Genomic DNA, 22,671 nt, shown 5'->3' with positions numbered 1-22,671 from the left:
AATTAATTTTATTTATGAACACCATGAGTGATCTAGCTCACATTTGCCTTGGAACCACCTCGCTAATAATTGATTTCGTAGTGTATAATGCATTAACACCATATTTTTGGTCTGAAAGTAACAATCTTAATTTGTAGAAGCACATTGAGAAAAGGAACGATATTTACTGAAGAAAGACTTACTATAGCTGGTGGAAAGACTCTGTGGAAGTCCATTTTATTTTGATGTTCGAGATAACTTTGGGACAAAATGAGTCTAGTTTCATCCGTAAAACACGGGCTACAAAGCTGACATTCTATCCGGAAACAATCTTCACATTCCGCGCAGAGTTCCGGTAACACCACCAAATTTTTATCAGCCACCATCATTTCTAACTCCACCCTACTACTATGATGAAAGTAAAAGTTAGTAGAATTACAGTATTAATAATTTTACTTAAATATTAGACGAATTTATGATAAACAGTGACCTTATTTTCAAGGAATCCTTCTTGATTCTTCGTCCGACGCCGACCAACGCGAATAAGTTATATATAACTTGTTCGTAAAGCAATTGGTTCGGCGGATAATGAGCAGAAGACAAATTCGGAGACATATTTGCTTCCATCGTGTAGACGTTCAAGTCTTCGTCCAGGGCAAAATCTATTCTAACTAATTCGAAGAAATTCCTTCCATTTCCGAAACGCTTGGCCGCTTCTTTGATGTGATTTTCCTTCAGCAATGCGATTTCCTTTATTGCTTCGAACGCAGAACGCCATACCTTCTCGGGATCTTTCCCCTGCGACCTCACGTACGCGTCAAACGTATCTTTCATCGAGAATCCCAAATTAGTGTAATACTGTTTCAGGGATGGAATGTTCCAAATTGGCAGATAATCGTCGCCCACCACGTACTTGTCCAAAATATCCGGATCGAAAGGATAATATTTGATCGGGCAAAATCTGAACAGGACGTCGCCTTTGTACGCGTATACTCTGAGAGGATCGATGGACGTGATCACGGTGTATATTCCAATATCAAATTTGTGACCGTCCACGAGAAACGGTCGCTGTATAAATTCTTGCACGAAAGACCCTTCCGCTGTGACGTTTATGTTGCTCGTAGTTTTCACTCTAATACCTCGATGATCGTTAGATTTCTCCACGAAAATCTTATCGGGATGGTCGTTAGTGTATCGCGAGAATTCTTGGCGTTGTTCTGGCAATTTGAACGCCGGAAGTATGTACAGACCCTCCGTCGTCGACAAGTCTACTTTATTCGTGATGTATCCGCAACCAGGAAAATGATTAACACGCCGATGAGCTTCCAATTTGCTCAAGCTAGAAGATAAAGCTCTGAACGGGTAATCGTGCGCCCACAATAAGTCCCAATTTGTATCATTGTCGCTTCGTTTAAAACCTAGACGTTCCAATACGGCGTGCACGTGTTTCAAGTATCCGGTATCGTTATTTCTCGCATATATCCAATATAACGGTCTCTTTTCTTCTATCTCGATCACTTTTGTACGTACTGTTATTAAACTTTCTTTATAGTGGAGAAAAGAAAAGAACAAACAGTACAAAAGTATTGGACCCACCACTGAATATAGAAAAATTTTCAAAAGCACCTTCACTTTCAAACTCATAATTTTAGGGTAGACCATACGATCGGTATCCTGCAAATATAAAAGAAACAGTAACGTATATGTTTTGCGTGCAAGTATCAAGCATATCCTAGTGCCTGAATATTTTCATTACTCGCTACAAATGTTTATAATTGATAAACTTTACGAACCCATTTCTCGTCTTCTTTTTCCTGTTTCTTCTTCTCTGACATGACTGACCGTATGATTCCAGTATCATTTGTCGATGTACTTGCGATGAAGCACGGTACATTTGTGTTTAAAACGCAAAGTTGCAACCAACGAAAGTACCGTTGTAATTTTCCCCGCTACGTTGCTCGTCCTTCAAGTGGGGCGTACGTACGAGAACCGGTTCTTATTCATAGATCGTTTACCGTGTCCTCCTTTATCGAACTATTCGTGTCAATACCGATCAACGATTGACGAAAAAAATGAAAGATACAAGTCATTTTCATATAACAAGCAGATGAACAATTTCTTAATTTAACAAGCAATTTATTACAAACGTATTTGCAACTACCCTTTTAGACCTTCCATTTCTGTAGAAATTTAGATGCGTTAGAAATTACCTGCGTTCCGAATTTAAAATTAAGTGCTAATCGATGCGTCCAATATCCATTGAAATCGATTACATTAAAAGCATCGGTACACAAGTACAAGTGTATCACCTTTCATATTTGAAAATTTTTAAAATGTCGGTTATCGCTATAGCGCGCTACTCTCTTTTGCGCACAACTTCGCGCTGGACTTTAATGGCGCTTCCTGTCTTTTACGCTTTTGAAGTCGTACAGCGAACATCTTTTTAACGGAGAAATGGGCTTTCAAAATATTTGGTACTCGCATCCGCGAAAATATGGACAAGGATCTAGGTCTTGGTAATTACAATTACTTTGTATCTTATTATACGACGAAGAAATATGTTTATGTGATGCATTGCATAAAATATATTCAACCGCGTGTTATTGAAGCTACGGTTTTTCCAGTAATGAGAATTTTAATATTCGTGATGATTATTTAAAGCATGGTTGAAAATAATCACGTCATTATCCTACAATGTTTAGATTGTACGATAATTAATCGAGTAGAATATATTTTTACACGTTGTTGGCTATAACCTTAAAATTATGTTATTGTAAACTTGCTACAAATATATCTAATTTACGATTCCCCTCTTTTCTTTAGATGTTTTTACATGTGTATCATTTAAAGTAATTTATTTTACAGTCGTGCTTGCGCAAACAGGCATGGATTGATTCGCAAATATGGTTTAAATATTTGTCGACAATGCTTCAGAGAATATGCTGCTGATATTGGTTTCAAGAAGGTACGTTATTGCATTTGTTTTATGCCTGTGAATGTATATTTATACCAAAATTGTTTAAATCAATGCATCTGTATTAATATTACTAAATTAACATATTTATTTTTTTAGCTGGATTGATGGAGATACATTATAACTACAGTTCCCCTCCCCCCATAAAAATAAATTTTATTTTGGAAATCCTTTAATGCAAAGTGTAATGACATTAAATTTTTATCGAGAAGCGGATTGTACAAATGAATTGAAAAACAAAAATAAATTATAATGTATCGATCGTGAATTGAAAAGAGAAATATTATTATTTACATTACATATCTTCGTGCTGTAAAATTCATTTTCCCAATGGATTATAAAGATGAAACATACACAAGATTTTACGTTATCGTTTCGCCTATCGTAACAACCTACATTTAGTAAGATTAAAAAAAACTTGAGTTTTTTCATGTAGTTACACCAGAGTGTTTACATTCTCACCCGGTTAAAGGTTACGGTCTAGTAGCTTACCATTATAATTGTTTGCATTCACCTATTTTCAAATTAACTGCCCATGAAATGTAGTACCTTAGGCACCGACGGAGTGGCGTCTGTGAGCTTTTGTGTCTCCATAAAGGCACAGAGCACACAGTGATTGACATTCGTGGGAATTTTGGTCATGCGCACTGGAGCGCATGATCACTGCCATATACACTTAACTAGAATTTAGGGTGCCGTTGGATCCCAGTAAGGAACAAAATTTAAGGAAGTTACTGGGACAGAAACGCAAACAAAAAATTTTTTCTTAATCTACATGAGTATAGCTAGAGAAATACGTAGGGGATCTTCGATAAGTTAATTTTTGTGTGATTGGCGAGCATTTTAAGTAGTAAAATCAATTTTGTACAAAACATGGGAATTCCCAACGTGCACCTCTTTTTGCGCTAAAGATACATCTATGGTAGCGAACGTCAGATTCCCACAGATCGAATCTGAACCGAGGGAATCCCACGAGTGTTCACCATTGGGTGTAGCATCGATGTAGGAGCAACGTGTGTCAGCATTTCATTGTCTACTTCAAATCTCTGCTTACAAAAATCCTAGGATACATACGTACAAATTTAGTTGTAGTTTTTAGATACGTTACAATATGTATTCTTTACAAGATACATTACAATTAAGTAGTCAAGTTATTTATGCAGCAAAGTACGTTTGGCAATCAATTCCACCGGTAAGTAACATATCTTTGCGTAAAGAAAGGAAACGTTTGCTTATAGGTACGCACGTGTGGAATCCAGTGTTACTGAAAAAAAAAGATAGCATTTCGCTATTACAAATTTGTTGCCTTGTATATTTATAATAACGTGTTCAACATAAAATAGTAATATAAATTTATATTTTAACAATTATCAAACAATACATTATGTTATAGGGTTAGTATTCTATACAAATTTTTTATGAAAAACTAACCTTTATATTGATAAAAGAAAGGTGATATAACGAGCATATATATGCGAACAAAAATTTGTAATTATTGTCTTTGTTTCTAGTTACGAAGTGTTGCACTCAGTACGCCAAAACAAGAAACAGAAAATATGTTGCCTTTGTGGAAATTAGCTACAATAAGACCACACATGTGCTTTGCTGGCATTAGTGGAGCAAGTGCTGTTATCATTGGTGCTTATTTTGCACACAGTAAGATCAATGATTAGTTTTACACATTTAATATGATATAGTATTATAAAATATTTAAGAATCATAAACAATTGTAGAAATATGTGTATGTGCTGCATGTAGAAGGTAAAATTTTATATTTTAATTGACACATTGAAGAAATGCTTACATCGTAATATACAGTTTTAAATTTTGGTTTTTCGTTATATCAGTGAAATATTTGTATAGAATACTTATCAAGTCATTATTGTTTCAGACAAATATCCAGAGGGCTCTAATGGAAAAAAAGAAGTTGTCGAAACTGCCAATCGGTATCATTTTTTCCATTCGCTAGCATTGTTAGGTTTACCACTATGTAGAAAGCCGTTCGTGGTATGTTTAATTTTAGTAGAATGTAATAATTTTAGATTTTAAAGGATGTTGTAATTTTATAATGAATGTTATATTTTTTTTTTATTGTTATTTAGACTGGAACATTCCTAATTTCTGGAATAGTACTGTTTTGTGGAACAAATTACTATTCCGCGCATACGGGCGACAAACAATTTAATAAAGTTATACCGATAGGAGGAGTATGTTTCATATTGGGATGGTTGAGTATGTGTCTTTAATTTTCTAAGAAACGTGAGATCATATGAAAATGAAAGAAAAGTACAATAAAACGATAGAAATTAAGAATCGATGATATTGTTTGTACACTATGCACAAAAGTAATTATGTTAAAGTATTTGTATTTTCATATAATTAATTTAAATGATTTCCAATATACGTGTCGCTTACGAAACATACTGTACGGGAATAATATTTTGCCGGCAAACACGTTTTTTTATATTTATTGAAATCTACTAAGAAAACATTTTGATTTGAATAAAATGAAACTTGTTTATACTAATAAATTGATATAAATATAACTTTTGTTTATAATATTACCGACACAGGTTCAGATCGTATTCTAAACCATTACGAACTACGCGATGCATTTTTAAGTCTTCGTCCCCCTTGAATATTTTCTTTTACCAACGAGTTTTGTTTCTCTATATTGTGTATGCATTACCCAGTTGTAATTTGTCATTATTTATATTAGAAATGTAATGCAAAAATATAAGTATAACCTGTTTTATGTTTACCGTAAATTATGTAAAATTACGTAGTATGAGAATATTGCATAGCGATCAAATAAACTTCGCGGAACAGCGTTTAAATAAAAAAGTATCATAATGGATGGAACGGCGAAATTTCGACACAACCTTTGTAATCTTATTTTAAGTCAGTTATGGACAACTAGTACACACGAACGTAATTAATAATTCGTCGGTTAACTCCTTTATATATATATATCAAATAAAAAATCAAAAAATGATGTATATATATTGATCGTTTTCAAGCAATGGTACACAATATAAATGTGAAACAAATTAGTCGCGTTTTAATTGTCTTTCTACTTTTGATCAATTCATATGCTCACAATTTTTGTTTAGAATCACATTTCTACAGAGATATAAGAAATTAATGTACCTTGTATAATCCATTTGATACACCAGCTTCGCTGACTTTATATCCATTCTATTTCATATTATACATTTGTCGTACATTTTTTCATAAATAGATACTTTGCCTGTAAGTAAGTGGATATAAGAATTTTCTTCGATTCATATATTATTACGATGACTCGATCTGGCGATGCTGGCTGCATTTTTTACACAGCTAAGTAAAGTATTAATTGGACTATCTTACCTAGAATAAAAATATCAAATAAGTTTAATTGGTGATACATCGAATAAACTTAAATATAGGAGTGTTGCACGTCAATTCGCACAGTGCTCGCAGACGCTGTAAATTAAGCAGCGAACACAAGAGATCGATTATGAAAATAAAACGATGGGCATTAAACACGCTATTATATTCAAAGTTATTATTTTTTTTTTTTTCTTGCTTTTTTTTTTTTGTTATGGTGAATGAAGCCATGAGCCACTTCATTTTGTAGCGCACAGTTTGTTTACTGATTTTAGCTCGTGACACGTTCTCTGCGAATTGTGAGGCATGAGATTGGCGATTCATGGCGGTGCTAAATGCACCACTGATATAAAATTTACTTATACTTATATCTAGTAAACGTCCCTTCAAACTAAATTATATGTAATTAGTATAGAGTTTCATAGCAATATCATTTTTCTTGTTACTATTATATAAAGTATTTATATAGACTTGCGTATATTAAACTATATTTACAACTTTTATTAATTATTGTAACACATCAAAGATAAGTTTCCTAGAACAAGGCTGCTCCCGCGCTACCTGGTTCGTAATACCACAAGAGGAAACTCATACAGTATAGAGCTAAAACACCATCTTTGCACTTTCCTGATAAAATATATCACAATTCAAATTCATAAATAAAAAGGTAAACATCAAATTAGAATTTATTTAAATGAATTGTCGCTAAAATAAAAAAAAAATGTAATCTTCGAAAAAATTCGTATAAAGTGCAAAATTGCGATTACTGAGTCTCGAACCGAACGCAGTTATCTTTCCCTTTAATATTTTAATTGTTGTTTGGATAATTGGTCTCAACCTGGGCAATGCGATAGCAAAAGAGCAAATGGCGCGCCGGTTTTCCATCCGTTTCTAGGAAAGGTGGAATGAGTGTTGTCCTTCTTGTGCAGCTATTCGCAATTTTTCCCGCATTATTTCTATAGTCGTGTAATCGGGTAGTTTTAAGTAATTAACGCAAGTCATTACGGATGGTAAGAAATCGTCCGTTTTCATAGACGGATCAAAAGTTTTTCGCACTATTGTTAACGGTGGCGTTAAACTCTTAAAACCTGCGAAACAAAGTGCAACATAATATTATAACGTATTTTATTTCATTTGCAACGTACGAGCACAAAATATTGAAATATTTACCTCCAACTGGTAATCGCGGTGAACCTGTGACGAACTGAATGAATTGCCTTTGCTCTTCACTGTTGTATTTTGACATAACCTCAAACAAAAATCGTATCGCGCGAGAATCTGGTGTGTAACCATGATCCGTCCTACAACATTCTGAAAGCGTTTTCACGTCCCATTGTCCACCAGTTTGTGCATGCCCGCAGAATACAGCTTCGAGTTCCTCGGGGAAGAATAATCTTAATTGCGACGGTGGAAATACGGATTCGAAGCCTTCCCGAAATGCCTCCATTTGTCTCAAGACACCTTCGTACAAGAACCAATGTACTACCAACTGAAATTCAAATTTAAAAATGGCATGAAATCCGATGTATAAAAAACTAATCAGCATATATACTTGGATAAAGTGTTTCGATTCTTCGATAAATATAAATACCTTAATATACTGATCCAAGTTGTAAATAGTAACAGGTATCTCACTTCCACCCTTTCTTAATTCGATGTTTTCATAACCAGGTAATTCAAAGACAAGGCCAAGGTCCGAAATTAGACAACCATCTAAATTTAGAAAATTTATTAGTTGTACTTTTTCATGCGGCCTTAACGTCTGATCTTTCTCGATCGTTTCCTTTTGTCTAACAATGTCTTGCAGTCTACTAAGAGTTCGATGTACATCTGCACATACATGCGCTAAATCATTTAACGTCAATGTATGTTCTTCTCCCAATAACCAACGATAAAAAGTTAAACTAAATGGTAAGTCCAACTGCGACAAAAAATAATCATAAAAATTGTTAATATTATACGATTGTAAATGTATTAAATTCAATTAGCGAATAAAAAACTTACCATTCTTGAATCGTATATAGCTTTCGCCATAAATTTTCCAAGGAATTTTAATTTTGTTTTAAGTTTTGCAAGATGGGATACTTTAGTGTTCCAGGATATTGGCATTATGAAAAGCCCATGCGACGGATTAACGTATCCTGTCTCAGTAGCATTTGAACTTCCATGCCAAAGATCAAGATCAGCACGTTGTAATTCCCGAGAGACTAGAGCATAAAATTCCAATGTTGGGCCAAGACCGGTACCAACCTGCGAAATAGAGTTTGTAAAATGCTATAGAATTATATACAGATTCGTTATAAAAATGATGTAAGTCCATTCTTTTAAAAATAGTTTCACATAATGTAAAAAAAAAGAAAAAAAAAAGAGAACAAACCTCGTTAACATATTGCACTTCGAGCAAGGCTCTGCTAGACGCTAAGTCTTGTATAACTTGTTCCGCTTGTTTGAGAATATCAGTTCTCGAAATAGTTCTTTTCCTGCGTTCTAAACGTGGAGTAACGCGTTCTTGACTATCCGATCCTGATAATTCTGGCGCAGAATCCAAGAGACGTTGCAAAGCTCTATCTCGATCGAACGATGTTGCATAAAGCAATAATTGTCTTGTTTCAAACGGAAACAGGAATGGACTGTAAAACATTTAGTACCCATATTTAATTTACAAAATACGCATTAGTAAATTATCGTTGTGTATTTCGTAATACTAACCAGACTGTAGCGATTTGTTGTAGCCACAAAGGTAAGTTTCCCGTCATGATAACCAAAGGATCTTGTAGCTGTCTACTCGCTTTCGCAGCTATTTTATTATTAATAAAGTCTTGTGGAGAAAGTAAGCTTACACATTTTAGGTGAGGAAATAGAACACCCCAATGACGATTTAACGTGTGTAAAAGTCGCAGTAGGCACAAACCGTCTAATGAAGCATCAATAATGGTAACTGAGGGTGGCAATGTAGGAGACAAGTAAGGATCAAGTGGACATCGTTGTGGAGGAACTATTCCTTCAAGCCACAAACTATCCTCTTTTCGTTTTGAACTGATTTTTGTACTCTTTCCTTTACCTTTGCGGCTACCCTGTGAACTTGAACCTGGTTTTGGTGATGTTGCGGTTTCTTCTTCTGGTACAGGCCTAAATACAACAAACTATATAGTAAAATTTCTTTCATTTTTAAAAAGGAAAAAAAAAAAAAACATCGTTGATTATTCGATATATCGAAATATATGCTTTAATTTATCGGGGAGATAAAATAATCAAATTAGGATACCTGTAATAAATTGTGTGAGTTTGTACCCATACAGCATCATGACCAAGTGGTGGTTCACCATCGGCTTCTGCTTCAGAATGATCAATTCCAGAACAACCGAACTGCCTGACGGCTTGATAAACAGTCATATTGAAAGGCAGCACTTCGTCTCCAATTAAAAATTGAAGTTTGTGTTTTGCTGATCCTTGACTTATAACTACCGCTGCCTGCAAATTTATGTAGGTTCCAAACAGTATTCCTATTATGCGATTACACTGAACGAGAAAATATATATAAACCTTACCAAAGTATCATCTATATCATCTTCACTGTTATCGTCATCACTGACCATAGATTCTGCTTCCCGTATTCTACCATATCCACGAACCATTAAATAACGTTCAATTGCTTGTACTAACGCAAGAGGATCTATTTTAACAGTACCACCTTTCCACTGCTTTAAATTATTACACTCTGGATGTCGTTGGAGATTACACTGCAAAATCATAAAACGTTAAATATAATAATATTGGAAATTAATGCCCGAAACTCGAGAAATTAATTGAAACATTGAGAAGAGAAACGAAATGCTTGGACGGGCATTTAATTTTAACAATGACTAACAAATTGTTTATTAATTGTAAAAAGAAAATGTAAAGCACCTTAAGTTGATGTGTATTGAAGAACTTGAGAGCACTGGTACCTCCACGACCAGCACCAGATCCCGCTGGTAAATCATGAACTTTCACAGGAAATTGTTCCAACTGTGCAACACAACTGTTTAGTTTCGTTACCAGAGCACCAAAAGCTCCAGGATTAAGGTCCATAATATTGTTGCTCTGCTGCATCTGAATAATATATACAAAAATATTTTATAGAAAGAAAAAACCACTGAATATATAGGTTTAATTTACATACAGTCGATTCTGCAAACAACTTCCAGAACATTCGAAGGCGATCATAACGATTACCAGGAGCATCTGTAGTAGTGAGGTAGTTGAGCAGAGCTTTAATAAGACCACTATAATTCATTTCAAATGGAGATATGTCACTTTCGAGTATTATATCTCGCAATTCAGTAAGCGCCGATAACATTTCATCCAATTCCTATTAATATATTGTAAATTATTACTTTAATGGCGACAACATACAAATTGATAGCACGTAACACATACAATAAAACCTCGATTTGTCCGATAAGAATTGTAATTAGGTATCGATATATAACTTACGTTTGATTGTAACCGTTGTATAGCAGCAGTAAGTCTCGAAAGGACTGTCATTGCAGGATGTGTGCAGGGTGCATTGTCTTGATATCGTGTCAAGAACTGTGCAGCCTGTTCACGTACCCATGCTTTAGCTTTATCTCGATTGCCTCCCGTTAAGCTTGAATTGCTTGGCGGTTTCGATAAACTCGTCGACGAGCTTGAATCTCTTTTATCGTTAGTAGAACTTGAAGACGACGATTTTCGACCCCATCTAGCGGGATTAAGATTTCCTAAGAATCGATTGTTTTTAGTAGTGAAACCAGTAAAAAGTGATTCCGGTTGTTGAGTTTGTTGTGGCGTTGTACCGCCTAGTCTAGAAAATCGGCCCTTCTTGTTTTGCCGTTTTCTTTTTAGCACGTCCCCGAGTCTCCTAATGAATTGTATAAATAAATAGATGTAATCATTTCTATATAATTTTTCTATGTTCTTCAATCGTATACTTACAAATGAGCACTTTGTGGTGTGGATACGTCATCTACTGTAGAGTTTAATTCGTTTCTAGCGTGTGTCTCCATCGATGCAGAAAGGTTCGGTTTCAACTGACACGTTGCAATTGTTCCGAACAATATGTTACCATTCGTTGATGGAGAAGCAATTGGAGACGTGGCATTACTAGAAGACAACATTGTGGTGGAAGAAAGTGATGTATTCGACGGACCTGGCTGTGGGGTTGGTAATGATGTACCTAAAAAAATAGAGAGGAAACAAAATATCACCATCGTTAAATTGCAATTTTCTAATAAAAATACGAAACATTTTATTATACAGATAATTATGGGTATAATTTCAATAAATTACCAGAAGGACACTTGGGTGGTGAAACACCAAGAGGTACTTCAGGGTCAGCTAGTTGTCGTATTTGATGTAGTACACCTTCACGATGGAAATGAACCCCAAACACTTGTGGTAGCCTTTTCATTAATATACTTGCCATCTGCAGAGCTCCAATAACGATCCGTAAATCTTGGGATGCCAGCATGCCCGCTATGTGTGATGATACTACTTGGTTCTTCAAGACATCCTGCGTAAACAAATAAAATGAACAATTTTAATAACAATTTATAGGAACAGTAGCGTCGTCTTTCATCGATAGTTACCTTAAGTAAATCTGTTGAAGCATAATAGACCATACGTAAAAGAGCTCGAAGACATTTACATTTCACAGCAGGACCAGCAGAACTGCTATAGACTTCGTACAGGACAGAGAATAATGTTCGGATAAAAGACACTAGCCATTCGTTTGTTTCGATTACTGGAGGTATAACATCCATGCTGTGAAAAAAATAATGTATAACTTAATGAAAGTTTAAAATTTTAAAATTTTTAAAATAAACATAAACTCTTACCTTGATAAACAAGTAGGACTTTTGCCTTCCGTGGGATGAGTATTTACTCTACGAAAAATGCTTCGCGCTACTCCAATGTCTTCATTGATTTGTTTCATCACAGTCAAATCTATCGTATAAGTTCGTCCTAGAGAGGAAAGACAAATCTCGTCTTCGCCATTCTGAAATGCCATCTGTAAAAACCATTTCTCCATTACGTTGTACTTGTTCTTTTATAAATATTAGAAAGCTCGCAATGATGACAATACCTCAATAATTCTAGAATCGATAGTACTAAATGGATGACAACAATGCCTTTCATCGCGCCATTCCCAATGAACGTTTTCTTGTTGATTACTGGTCCTTTCAAGTAAACTATTTACACTAAATATACCATCTGTTGGTAGCGGAGGCATGAGTTCCTCGATCAGACAAGTGATTTCAAACCACTCTTGCGGAGAACGCGGCACTAACTCTACGTCTTCCGTTTTCACTTCCAGCGATCCGGTTAAAAGATAACTCAGCGTGAACGCTATATTTTGTTGCAGAAGCAGCTGTGCCAAGTCGGGACAGCGATTTGATATCACAGAGAGCATACGTAACACTGTTATGAAATTACCAATGCTGTTTACAGGTGGTGTAATCATAAGCTAGAATATGAAGAAGTACTCTTATTACCAATGAACTATGTTTATAATTTACATCGAATACGGAGGAATAAAAAAAATCAGTTTGTGATTAATACCGGAGAATATTAAAATACAAAAATCGTTCATACCAGCTGTTGTAAGTTTTGAAGAAGTTCTGCATTTATAATTTTATGTAAAGTTATAGGTTCATGTTGAAAACTATCAACTAAACGACTAAATGCTTGGCAAACACACTCAACACTTTTTTTATCCTGATTTGTTAATCTACTTGTCAGTAAAGGCAAACTGCTGACTACCAAATGAAAATCATCAGGATGGAGATTTTGGCAACAGTTCGCTGTAATTGTTAATGCAGCTCGCTGAGCCGTGATATTGAAAAAATCAACAAATTTCAAACAAGCTGATACTCCTCCCTAAAACAATACAAATTAATTTTTATTAATATCAAGGATTACCCATTCTTCTTTATGGTTCGTTATAGTTATCGAGCGACTCAAACGCTAAATGGTACAACCGCAACTCTGTGACTCACAGATATACAAAATCATTACAGTTTCACGTTCGAAACGTTTAAGACTGATAAGTCGTTATTTATTATATCAGTAAATATATTCTGTTGTAAAATAATTCTATGTCTGCGGCCCATGACATGGTAGTATAAATTGGCCCTTGGTCCAAAATAAATTCGACATGCCTGCTTTAAATCATCATCAACTAGATCGATGCAAGCGACTCGTCACACATACGTTAGTCACATCTATGCAATCGATGGCACCAGTGATTCTACACGCCTAAGTCGAACAGCCGCAACAGTGACTATTAAACTGTTTCAGTCGCGCGACAACTAAAAACCTTGCCAAGAAGACGGCCAACATCGAGCATGCCATATTCCCCTTGATTAGCAAAAACCCGAGTAACTTAATGTACTTACCGCGTGTAATATAGTTTTACTGTGTCTCCGTGATAACATGGCTAGTGCCGTTAAGCATTGTTCTGCCACATCCATGCACTCTATAGACTCCAGCTTTTGTAAGAACACTGGGACAGCATCAACTACAACTGTTGACGAACGAGGTAAAGCTTCCATCATGTAAGTAAGAGCACGACACGCATGTGTCATTATTACAAAATTGTGCTCTATTCCAAGTAAATTAATTAAAGCTGCGACCACTTGTTTCACTGGAAAACCAGTCAATGTGTCCTCGTTTCCCATAACCAGAATTTCACCCATTCCAATGACAGCTTGTAGCTGTTCACCTTCATCGTCAACAGCTTGTAAACCAGCCAACAGCTGTTGTGCCTTAGCAGCTAAAACCATAAAATTATTTCGTAAAATGTTTCGAATTGTCTACATTTAGATAAATTTAGCATTTAACTTTCAACATAAATAGGAAAGAAAGAATAATTACCAGAACTTGCACCCATACTTCTGTTTAATAAATGTTGCATTCGTGATCCTAATGCACCAAACACATGAGGGGGTAAGCCTCTAGCTTCCAACAATGCTTGCAGTCTTCCAACTTCGCCATCGTCGCTTTCGCTGTCTCCTGTAGTGGCCGACATTCCAGATGGTCCTCCACTTGCTAATTACATTAATAAAAATTTTAATTTCATAACGAAAACAAATACGTAACGCTCAAACTATTTTATGGAACAAATATTTTTAAGAAAATTTACCAGTGGCAGATGTAGCTGTTGATGCTGATTCGTCTTCGCCTGTTGTAGTCACCAATTGGTTGCCAGGAACTGTGGATGAGACCGATGTTGGAGTAGCACTATTAGTTACTGATTCAGTTCCTGACATTACACTTCCTACTCCTCCAGAACCACCTTCTATCACTGCTTTTCTTGCACGTGACGAAGAGCGGTGTCTAAACCAAAAGGATACATATTATATACATAGAATAATCCATTTTGTCCATACCCGTTTGTAAAAAAACAATAATTACCTGGAGCTTGAACAAGTGCCCGTTGTAGAGTCCTTTTTATGATGCTTTCCTGAAGTTTTGTTACTAGTTGGCAGTTCTTTAGATTGCTCACTGGAGAATTTTGCGCGAGGACGTAATATATGCTTGTGCGTAGGATGAGGGTGTGCAGGGTTGGCAGCAGCGGTGGCAGACACAGGTGGATTGGCAGTGGCTGTTGTCGTGATGCCACTAGTGCCTGCCCCGTCATGTGCCAACGCCCCCCCACCACTCTCCACAGAATTACTGGCTGTGTTACCCACTCTGATGCTGGACTTCACACCCAAAACTGGACTATTCGCGCTGCTACTTGCGCAAGTTGCACCACCGTGTGATTTTGATCCTAAAATATTGAAATATGTTATCATTATGATACTCGAATTATATGTAATTTTTATACTTCCAATGGTTTTTAGATTTTTGCTATAAACTTCATTATTGTCAGAGTTCGTTGTCACTTTTAGTAATAAGGAAGAGAAGGTCTCTAACATAAATATGCAATGCTTCCAGTGCACGCTCAACAAATTTTATATGTACCGTTAGTTATATTTGTTGTGCACGATTATACAAATCAAACATTCTTAGAAGTTGAATCAATAATAAATATGTTACGAATTTATAATACTGTATTTACATTGTTCTTGGTGCAATCTACAACCTATTCAAGCACATGTTTTCTTAAATATATTTATATTAATTGCATACATATTCGTATATTAAGTATGTTTAAACATACATTTTTCTGTTGAATTTAAATAGATATATGATACATGCTTTTATTAATTTCTAAAAGTTGTTTCACAGATTTTGTTAAATGATCGTTTTATATTTATAATAATGTAATAGAAATGCGAAATAAAAGCATTAGAAATTAATAACATTACACCCGCAATGATAATAATATATATAATGCCCCATCATTACAATTAAAATGATAAGTAGTGGACATTATTTTCAATCTCACTTCTGTAAAAGTAAATGTATAAATATATAAGCAATTATTCACTACATATAACAATTACGTCATTAGTGTTTAATTGCACATCACTGCTTATTACTGAATATCACTGCTTATGACTGTTACTTTAACAATTATAGAAAGCTTTAAATTTATGAAACGAATGAACTAAATAAATTTCCAAATTATTATTAGATATTTGCACACTAATGTATTAAAACGTACAAATAATGTGTCCAAAATATAACTGTCACATCAATTTATTGAATACTACTTCATAAATGGTTTTTATGCTATACAGAAAAGTATTATGGATAATATTTACGTAATAATATTTCCGTATAATTGTCATATTTATATTAAAAATTTTGTTCACCCTTATATGTTTATTCATCAGTGTACTCCTGTATTTTCTCTTTACAAAGTGTGTGTACCAAATATGTATTTATTGCACAACATTACTATAAATAAGCTGTGTTTCTTTTACATGAACTATATTTGCCTTGTGTGTAAATTTAGTATTATTTTAGTAAAGATTTCATCATCCATTTACAGGAGTTCAAACATTACATCGAAGAATATTTGCTGTTCATGAAACTTCAGAAACTTCATAAAACGCAAAGACAGACAAAATTCGTATCTAAATAAAAATGTTGAATAACGAATAAAAGGTAAACAATCGTTTATTAATTACTTTTTTAATAATGATTAAAAAATTACAATTAAATGTTTTAAAATGAATAAATTAAAATGTAATTGTGTGGTGAAGTAAAATCATTATTTGAGTAAAATTTTGCTCGTCTAGGATAAAATTTATATTTTAATTTTGTAATAATCTTTTCAACTGTAATTGCAAACTGCAATAATATAATAAAATATCTGGTACACATTGGCTTTAAGTATCATACCTGTGGATAATTTAATTGCATATCATATTCATAATATTTAAATCGATTGTTGCATTATTATTTTTCATATATCTTCATACATTGTAAAGTATTTTCAAATCGTAAAATACAATCTTCGATCAATAATCAAAGTGGTGATAAATAATACTGTTTGAACTTATAGGCACTTTTACCGTATGAAATTTCATACGGTACAAACATATTGTATAATTACATTAGAACCGTATTATTTACTATGTGTCTGGAGAAATAATGTCATGCATAAATCAAATTTGACACAAACAATTTGACCTGATGTTAAGTACAATACTTGCATATGGATACAAGGGAATCAATTTAGAGAGCAGATTTATAGCGAATTTTTATTCATTTAAAGATATCTACTCATGGATTTGAGAGAAAATAAGGGGAAGAAAATGTAGTACGAAGTGTGTACTCCTTAGGCTTACCTTCTTGATGATACGTTTGTGTTGATATTGGAAAAAGTGCTTTGACAGCAGACACAAATCCTTCCAGACATTCGCTCATCCTCAGGCCTAATGATACAGTCTGATCTATGACTCTTATTTTGGTAATACCTTTTTTCTTTAATTTTAAGATACTTGTGAATCAAAACCTAATTTTACTACCCTATTCTTTAACCTACTACTTCAATAAATGAAGGTTGCAAAACACGTAGTTATGACATATGACCATGGGTTCTTTTTAACTGACCATGGCACTACATTAAGCATAGTACTAAATTCATGTGACATTATTGTATAGAATGTATATGTCAAGTATAAATATTGTCTTGTTGTCCCTGTTTATTGAATAGTATGTCTAGAATTACTATTCTTATTTTATTTGTTTATAAAAAATTACACATAATTATGCACGAGTAGAATTATTTATTTAATTTTAGTTTATTAATCTTGAAGTATATTAAAGAATAATGTTTGTCATTTCAAAGTCACTGTAAGTTATTAATTTTTTAAACACTTTTGTGGTTATTATTTTAATAATATATATTTATATTATTATTAAATACCAAACACATGTTTCGTTAGAAATAAAATTAATAAACAGCGGAAGAAAAAAAATTTAAAGAAAAACTGTGTATATTAGAAGCAATGTATTAAATAAATAACAATAATTGCATTGTTTGTTGGCCATTAAAACAATGAAATTTTACAAATTAATAAATTTGGTAAATTAAGTAGAAAAGTTTGCGTTAGCTGTAGACATTATATAAAATCATAGGTTACTGATTTTCAAAACATAAAGATATTACACTTAAATTAAAGCTTGTTAATCTTTTAAAACTTAAATGCTAATTTTATTAGTTTTCACATAAAAATAAGTACGTATAATTAATCGTAATTGGTAAAGAATGTACTGATTAGTGATTTACGTTAATCAATTGTTTATCATTTATTGTTATTTTTATAAATTTTGTATAAGATTATTAATCGTAGAAAGATTATTAAGACAAATGTATTAACTCATTTAAGATTGGTTTGACTCTTTTTGAATTCTATTATCTGTTCACTCAAATCACACATCACATCTCATTGCAACCAACACTTTTTAAAGAATAAAATAAATAAACTAACCTCGTCCTCTTGATGTAGATGGATGACTAGTAACTGGTGTACTGTTTGATGTTGGCACCAAGTTGTTATAAGTCAATTCTTCTCGATTACTGTAGCCACTGGATAGTGATAAATCGAAACTGTTATGTCCTTGCGATACGGCTTGCGGATTTTGTGGTGTTCGAGAACGTGTTCTTGAAGCAATACAGTCGATAGCCTTCAAATTTAACTCTGGCAAACTTGTCCTTGCTGCACTACGAACTCTTGTACTATTCCCACTGATATTATAATTTGATTGCTGAACCTTATGTTGAGGCCTCCAATCAGTATCTAGAAAAAGTAATGGATATTTTACAAAATACTAATAAATTATATTAAAAAATTATATTACTTTTTCCAGATATAATTACCTAGATATGAATCTAAGCCACTGCCATGACTTTTACGTTCACCTCTTGTTCTATTCTCTGTTTTAAAGGAATCAGTCAAATGTTTATATGAAGAAGTATTATTAAAAACTTCGGATGATTGTGAGTTATCAATAGTTCCTCTACGCCTTTTTTCTTCTACAGTGACCGGAATAGAACCAGTACTTTGTCGTTTTCTATAACCACTGCTACCACTGCCAGAGCTATTCCCTCCAAGCTTAGAGGTGTCTGATAAAGCATCGGCCGTCTCTACAGACCCCCCTGATGACAACTGATCTTGTTGATCTGCCATAGATTAATCGACTCATGCCACTATTCTGTCTGCAAAAAGAAATATAAGGTAAATATTTCTATTGGCCACTTTGTACGATACGAAATAAGAATAATTTATAAAGTTTTATATAAAAATTATTTGATAAATTTATTTCAGAGCCAGAAATTATAATTGTTCTTTGAAGCATCAGTATTACTGTAAAATAATCAAAACTTCTGTATCATATACATTATGTAATAACAAGGCTATAATGAATAAATGGAAATTAAAATTAGACTATGAAATAAAATGATAAATCAAAGTAGGAAATAATTACAGTTTCAATGCATACTTGAACACATTCACTTATGCAATAACATGGAACAAATTAAAGAGAACAAATAAAACATCGTTATATTAATATAGAAAACACTTTGATGTAAATTCACTTGCTCTAAATTTCTTTGTGTAAACACGAACAATGTTCTAATTAATGTGTTAACTTTTAATTCATACGATTATATGAATATAAACCCAACAAAATAACGAATATTTAACAAAAATATGTTTGTTATATAAAGGCATATATCTACGTTTACAAAATTTGAATGGTTTTTTTAGATTTTAACAAAGGAAATATATGTACCAGCTTTCGAACAATGTGTTAGAAGAAAAATTATACTCAGATTCCGACGAAGTTGATTACAAAAGAAATCACTTATTATGGTTAGATACGTTAGATCAATGCGCACTCAGATAAAAGGAGCGTAACTAAATAATACAGCAGAGGCGATGCGCAATTAATGTTTTCCTCTACGGTGAAAGAGATAGTAACGAACCCAAGAATCATAACAAACACTACAACTGGTGTCCGTTTATAATATCGTAGGCAATGCGAAATTGTGCCGTTGACATCATACAACCCCTTCCACAAACGCTAGGATTACTCGGTTGCAACAAGGCCACGAATAGACTCGGTATACCGAAAGGATACAACGGAAGGCGTAAATAATTATAACAAAGAGACTTGCGAGCGAGCAAGCCACCATTTGCTTGCGAACAAGTAATGGAGGACGAGTTCTTTCTCCATCTCTTTCTTTCTTTCGCTCTTGCACTCTCGTCACCGTGTGACCTCAGGTTGAGGTCCTCGAAAAAGAGAATCTCACTTGGGTATGCAGGTTCTTCAAGGGAGAGGGGGGGGAGAGAGCGAAAGAAAGAAAAAAAAACAGTTACCGATAAGATTACCTGAATGTCGGAAAAACATGCCCAGGGCATCGCGAGGAAAATGTCTTCTCGCTGATGATTTTTGCGAGCACAACGTCTCTCGTTACATACGACAGAGAAATGGATTCACGCGCACGTACGTACGTTGGTGGTGAGCGGCTATGTGCACAGGCACACACCAAAAAACGCACCGAACGCACTGCCGAGGCACACTGAGGCAAATCAGCGGAATGCGACGGCTATCGGGATCGGGTTGGTTAGAATTGGGAAGCTGGAGGACGCTCCGCCCCCATCGGGAAACGTCACACACAAGAGCCAACGTAGGTGCGTTCTAAAACTCGGTACCCGCGTGGAGCGAAATCACGGTTCATAACGCAGCGGCAGACGCAAAACCGGCGCGAATAGCCATCTTGCTGCAGTTTTTTTTCAAACTCCTTACTTTCTCCTTCGTCTACGGCGTAAAATTAGCCACAAACAATTGCTCGAATATCAATGATAAAAGTTTTAAAAGCACAAATAGACACTGTTCGTTGATAAAATATTCTTTGCTCAACGTATTTATATATCAGTTATTACGTGATATTGCATAGAGCAGTGTTCCTCAAATTTCCCCCATGAGAGGTCTATGCCACTTTGACGTGCGACAAAACAGATTATTTTTTATATAACCAATTGAAAGAAATTTATTTTTATTTATATCTTCATGGTGCAAAGTATGAAATCGTTTACATTTTAAAAATCTAGAACTTGCGGCATTTGAAAGAAAATTCCTTTTAACAGACATATTTTTGTTATGTTTTAGAAACTAATTTTTTAAAAATCGTACATCATACGATAAACAATGCGATTAAGAATACTAGTACCAAAGATCATCAAAATTGGTTTAATAACATTCGAGTTACTATTAACAGAAACACAAACAAACACGTTTAAAGTTTAGTTCGGCGCTTCGAGACTCGTATATAAACTATCACTTTAAGTACTAAATTTTTAACCATCGCTATATTTAAAATTTGCCAATTCTGTAATGCTTTAGGTTAGAAAATCTTCTCGATAAGAATAAAATACTATGGTATGTACGTACTTTTCTCATTTTACGATATAGTATACTTTTTCTCATTTGAGAATTCGTGGACCCCCACCAAACGTTCGCGGACCCCCTGGAGTCTGGGTACCCCAATTTGAGAAACGCTGACACATGAGATCGAACACATTCAACGTCGTGCAACGTTACAACATGCGTAGATAAATTTTTGTTATCATGCTTTTCACATATACGTAACAAAACTATAATTTCATACAAATAAAAGCAAGAAAACTAAGGAACCGTTTGTTTTCAATATCTAAACAAATAATTATTAGTCGATGAATGTCACGACACATAACATTTTGAACATTATGCACGAAACGTAATACCTAAAATAGAACAAATTATCACTGCCCTTATCATATTTTCTTTTTGTCATGTATATCTAATACATTTGATACGTGTTATTATGTCACTTCTTGAAAAAATTAATTTGATTTTCTCGAGGAATAAACTAAAATGAATTTTGATTATATTTCGTATTATACGACACCATCTACTTCGCACACATGAAATAACGTTTACTGATAATACGTTAATTGACAGCTGTAAATCTAATAATAATTATCTTTAAATCGGACACAAAAATAATCATTGAACAACCGTAGAACATTTTTAATTATGTACTTTTAAATCTTTTATGAAAATATGTAAACTTCACAATTACGATGTCGTAACAGACATTGAGTTTTAGTTCTATTGTTTGATCGTGACAAGTATGTATACACTGACCACGATTGGTTGAAAACCTCATTTGGTAGTGCCCAATTGGCCGATAAACTAATGTATTTCTCAAGATATGTCAAAACAGCTTGTGATAAATGATATATCTGTTAACTGATCAATTAAACAAATTTTCAGTACATGTATTAAACACATTACAATTATCTGTTGTTCGTTGGTCTTAAATTTTATTTATGGACATCAACTTACCGAAAAAGGGAGCTCCTCCCTGGAAGTTAGACTCCAGTTACGCAATGCGATGTGCGAGAGGACACGTGAAATTACGGACTATGCTGTCAAGTCGATCGGAGCGTCGTCTGCTACGATATCTCGACCAAGGATTATACACGATGCAGGTTGTTTCGGTCGATTCAACTAAAGCACGTTTGTTCCTTTATGTAGCCAAAATGTAACTCTAGTGGACGGTGATTGGCTAATGTTCGCCATTCGTTCTGTATCAACCAATCAGTGGCAAAACTAATGTTATGATTTCATCTCATAAGAAGGTGACCTGTGATGTAAAACGTTCTTCTATAAACAAATAACAAAAGTAACGATTACGATTTAAACGCAAAACGCATAAAGTAAGTCTTTGAAATAATAAATGGTTTATTTTATTTCCAAGTCTCGTTCGTTATTAATTGAAATACAATAATTTTCTATTTGCATTGTTGTAAAACTGTTGTTCGCGGTTCGAATAAAGCTGTCTTTATTTCTTGTGTACTAAAGTATACTTAATTCTT

At 34.1% G+C, this 22,671-nt stretch overlaps 4 protein-coding genes across 12 annotated transcripts; 2 read left to right on the top strand and 2 right to left on the bottom strand.

Annotated features, from left to right (window-relative positions):
* Positions 1 to 5: 5 nt before the first annotated feature.
* On the bottom strand, positions 6 to 3,581 carry LOC122399222 (probable tubulin polyglutamylase ttll-15). 3 transcript variants are annotated; one of them, XM_043399741.1, is made up of 5 exons: positions 3,446 to 3,581; positions 1,773 to 2,013; positions 470 to 1,653; positions 183 to 387; positions 6 to 111 (listed from the first exon to the last, which is right to left on the bottom strand). In XM_043399741.1, the coding sequence occupies exons 2-5, from the start codon at positions 1,812 to 1,814 to the stop codon at positions 13 to 15; spliced, it is 1,530 nt and encodes a 509-aa protein (XP_043255676.1). In that variant the 5' UTR covers positions 1,815 to 2,013; positions 3,446 to 3,581; the 3' UTR covers positions 6 to 12. The 3 variants fall into 3 exon arrangements, with proteins under 3 accessions (XP_043255676.1, XP_043255678.1, XP_043255677.1); XM_043399743.1 differs by having other exon boundaries at positions 183 to 384; XM_043399742.1 differs by lacking the exon at positions 3,446 to 3,581 and having other exon boundaries at positions 1,773 to 2,041.
* On the top strand, positions 2,358 to 3,095 carry LOC122399224 (40S ribosomal protein S29). The gene is made up of 3 exons (XM_043399746.1): positions 2,358 to 2,495; positions 2,845 to 2,944; positions 3,053 to 3,095. Exons 1-3 carry the CDS (start codon positions 2,434 to 2,436, stop codon positions 3,059 to 3,061), a joined length of 171 nt encoding a protein of 56 aa, XP_043255681.1. The 5' UTR covers positions 2,358 to 2,433; the 3' UTR covers positions 3,062 to 3,095.
* Positions 3,490 to 5,875, top strand: LOC122399223 (transmembrane protein 256-like). 2 transcript variants are annotated; one of them, XM_043399744.1, is made up of 5 exons: positions 3,490 to 3,565; positions 3,930 to 4,145; positions 4,465 to 4,609; positions 4,845 to 4,960; positions 5,056 to 5,875. In XM_043399744.1, exons 2-5 carry the CDS (start codon positions 4,065 to 4,067, stop codon positions 5,197 to 5,199), a joined length of 486 nt encoding a protein of 161 aa, XP_043255679.1. In that variant the 5' UTR covers positions 3,490 to 3,565; positions 3,930 to 4,064; the 3' UTR covers positions 5,200 to 5,875. The 2 variants fall into 2 exon arrangements, with proteins under 2 accessions (XP_043255679.1, XP_043255680.1); XM_043399745.1 differs by lacking the exon at positions 3,490 to 3,565 and having other exon boundaries at positions 3,924 to 4,145.
* A 142-nt stretch (positions 5,876 to 6,017) lies between these two features.
* On the bottom strand, positions 6,018 to 22,488 carry LOC122399221 (E3 ubiquitin-protein ligase TRIP12). Of its 6 annotated transcripts, none has more exons than XM_043399735.1 (25): positions 22,139 to 22,488; positions 18,624 to 18,962; positions 18,235 to 18,543; positions 17,089 to 17,175; positions 14,759 to 15,116; positions 14,487 to 14,680; positions 14,219 to 14,392; positions 13,741 to 14,117; positions 12,938 to 13,222; positions 12,429 to 12,809; positions 12,181 to 12,353; positions 11,932 to 12,106; positions 11,633 to 11,855; positions 11,279 to 11,519; positions 10,799 to 11,204; positions 10,485 to 10,673; positions 10,229 to 10,414; positions 9,871 to 10,062; positions 9,588 to 9,793; positions 9,032 to 9,451; positions 8,700 to 8,952; positions 8,327 to 8,572; positions 7,914 to 8,243; positions 7,493 to 7,811; positions 6,018 to 7,410 (listed from the first exon to the last, which is right to left on the bottom strand). In XM_043399735.1, exons 2-25 carry the CDS (start codon positions 18,931 to 18,933, stop codon positions 7,214 to 7,216), a joined length of 6,231 nt encoding a protein of 2,076 aa, XP_043255670.1. In that variant the 5' UTR covers positions 18,934 to 18,962; positions 22,139 to 22,488; the 3' UTR covers positions 6,018 to 7,213. The 6 variants fall into 6 exon arrangements, with proteins under 6 accessions (XP_043255670.1, XP_043255674.1, XP_043255669.1 ...); XM_043399739.1 differs by lacking the exon at positions 22,139 to 22,488 and adding an exon at positions 21,203 to 21,308; XM_043399734.1 differs by lacking the exon at positions 22,139 to 22,488 and adding an exon at positions 20,140 to 20,319.
* Between the last annotated feature and the right edge of the window lie 183 nt (positions 22,489 to 22,671).

The sequence above is a fragment of the Colletes gigas genome, unplaced genomic scaffold (assembly GCF_013123115.1).
Source record: "Colletes gigas isolate AHSC1104 unplaced genomic scaffold, ASM1312311v1 Colletes_gigas_Sc00012, whole genome shotgun sequence".
NCBI classification, from domain to species: domain Eukaryota; kingdom Metazoa; phylum Arthropoda; class Insecta; order Hymenoptera; family Colletidae; genus Colletes; species Colletes gigas.
This window is presented reverse-complemented; position numbering and strand designations above follow the sequence as displayed.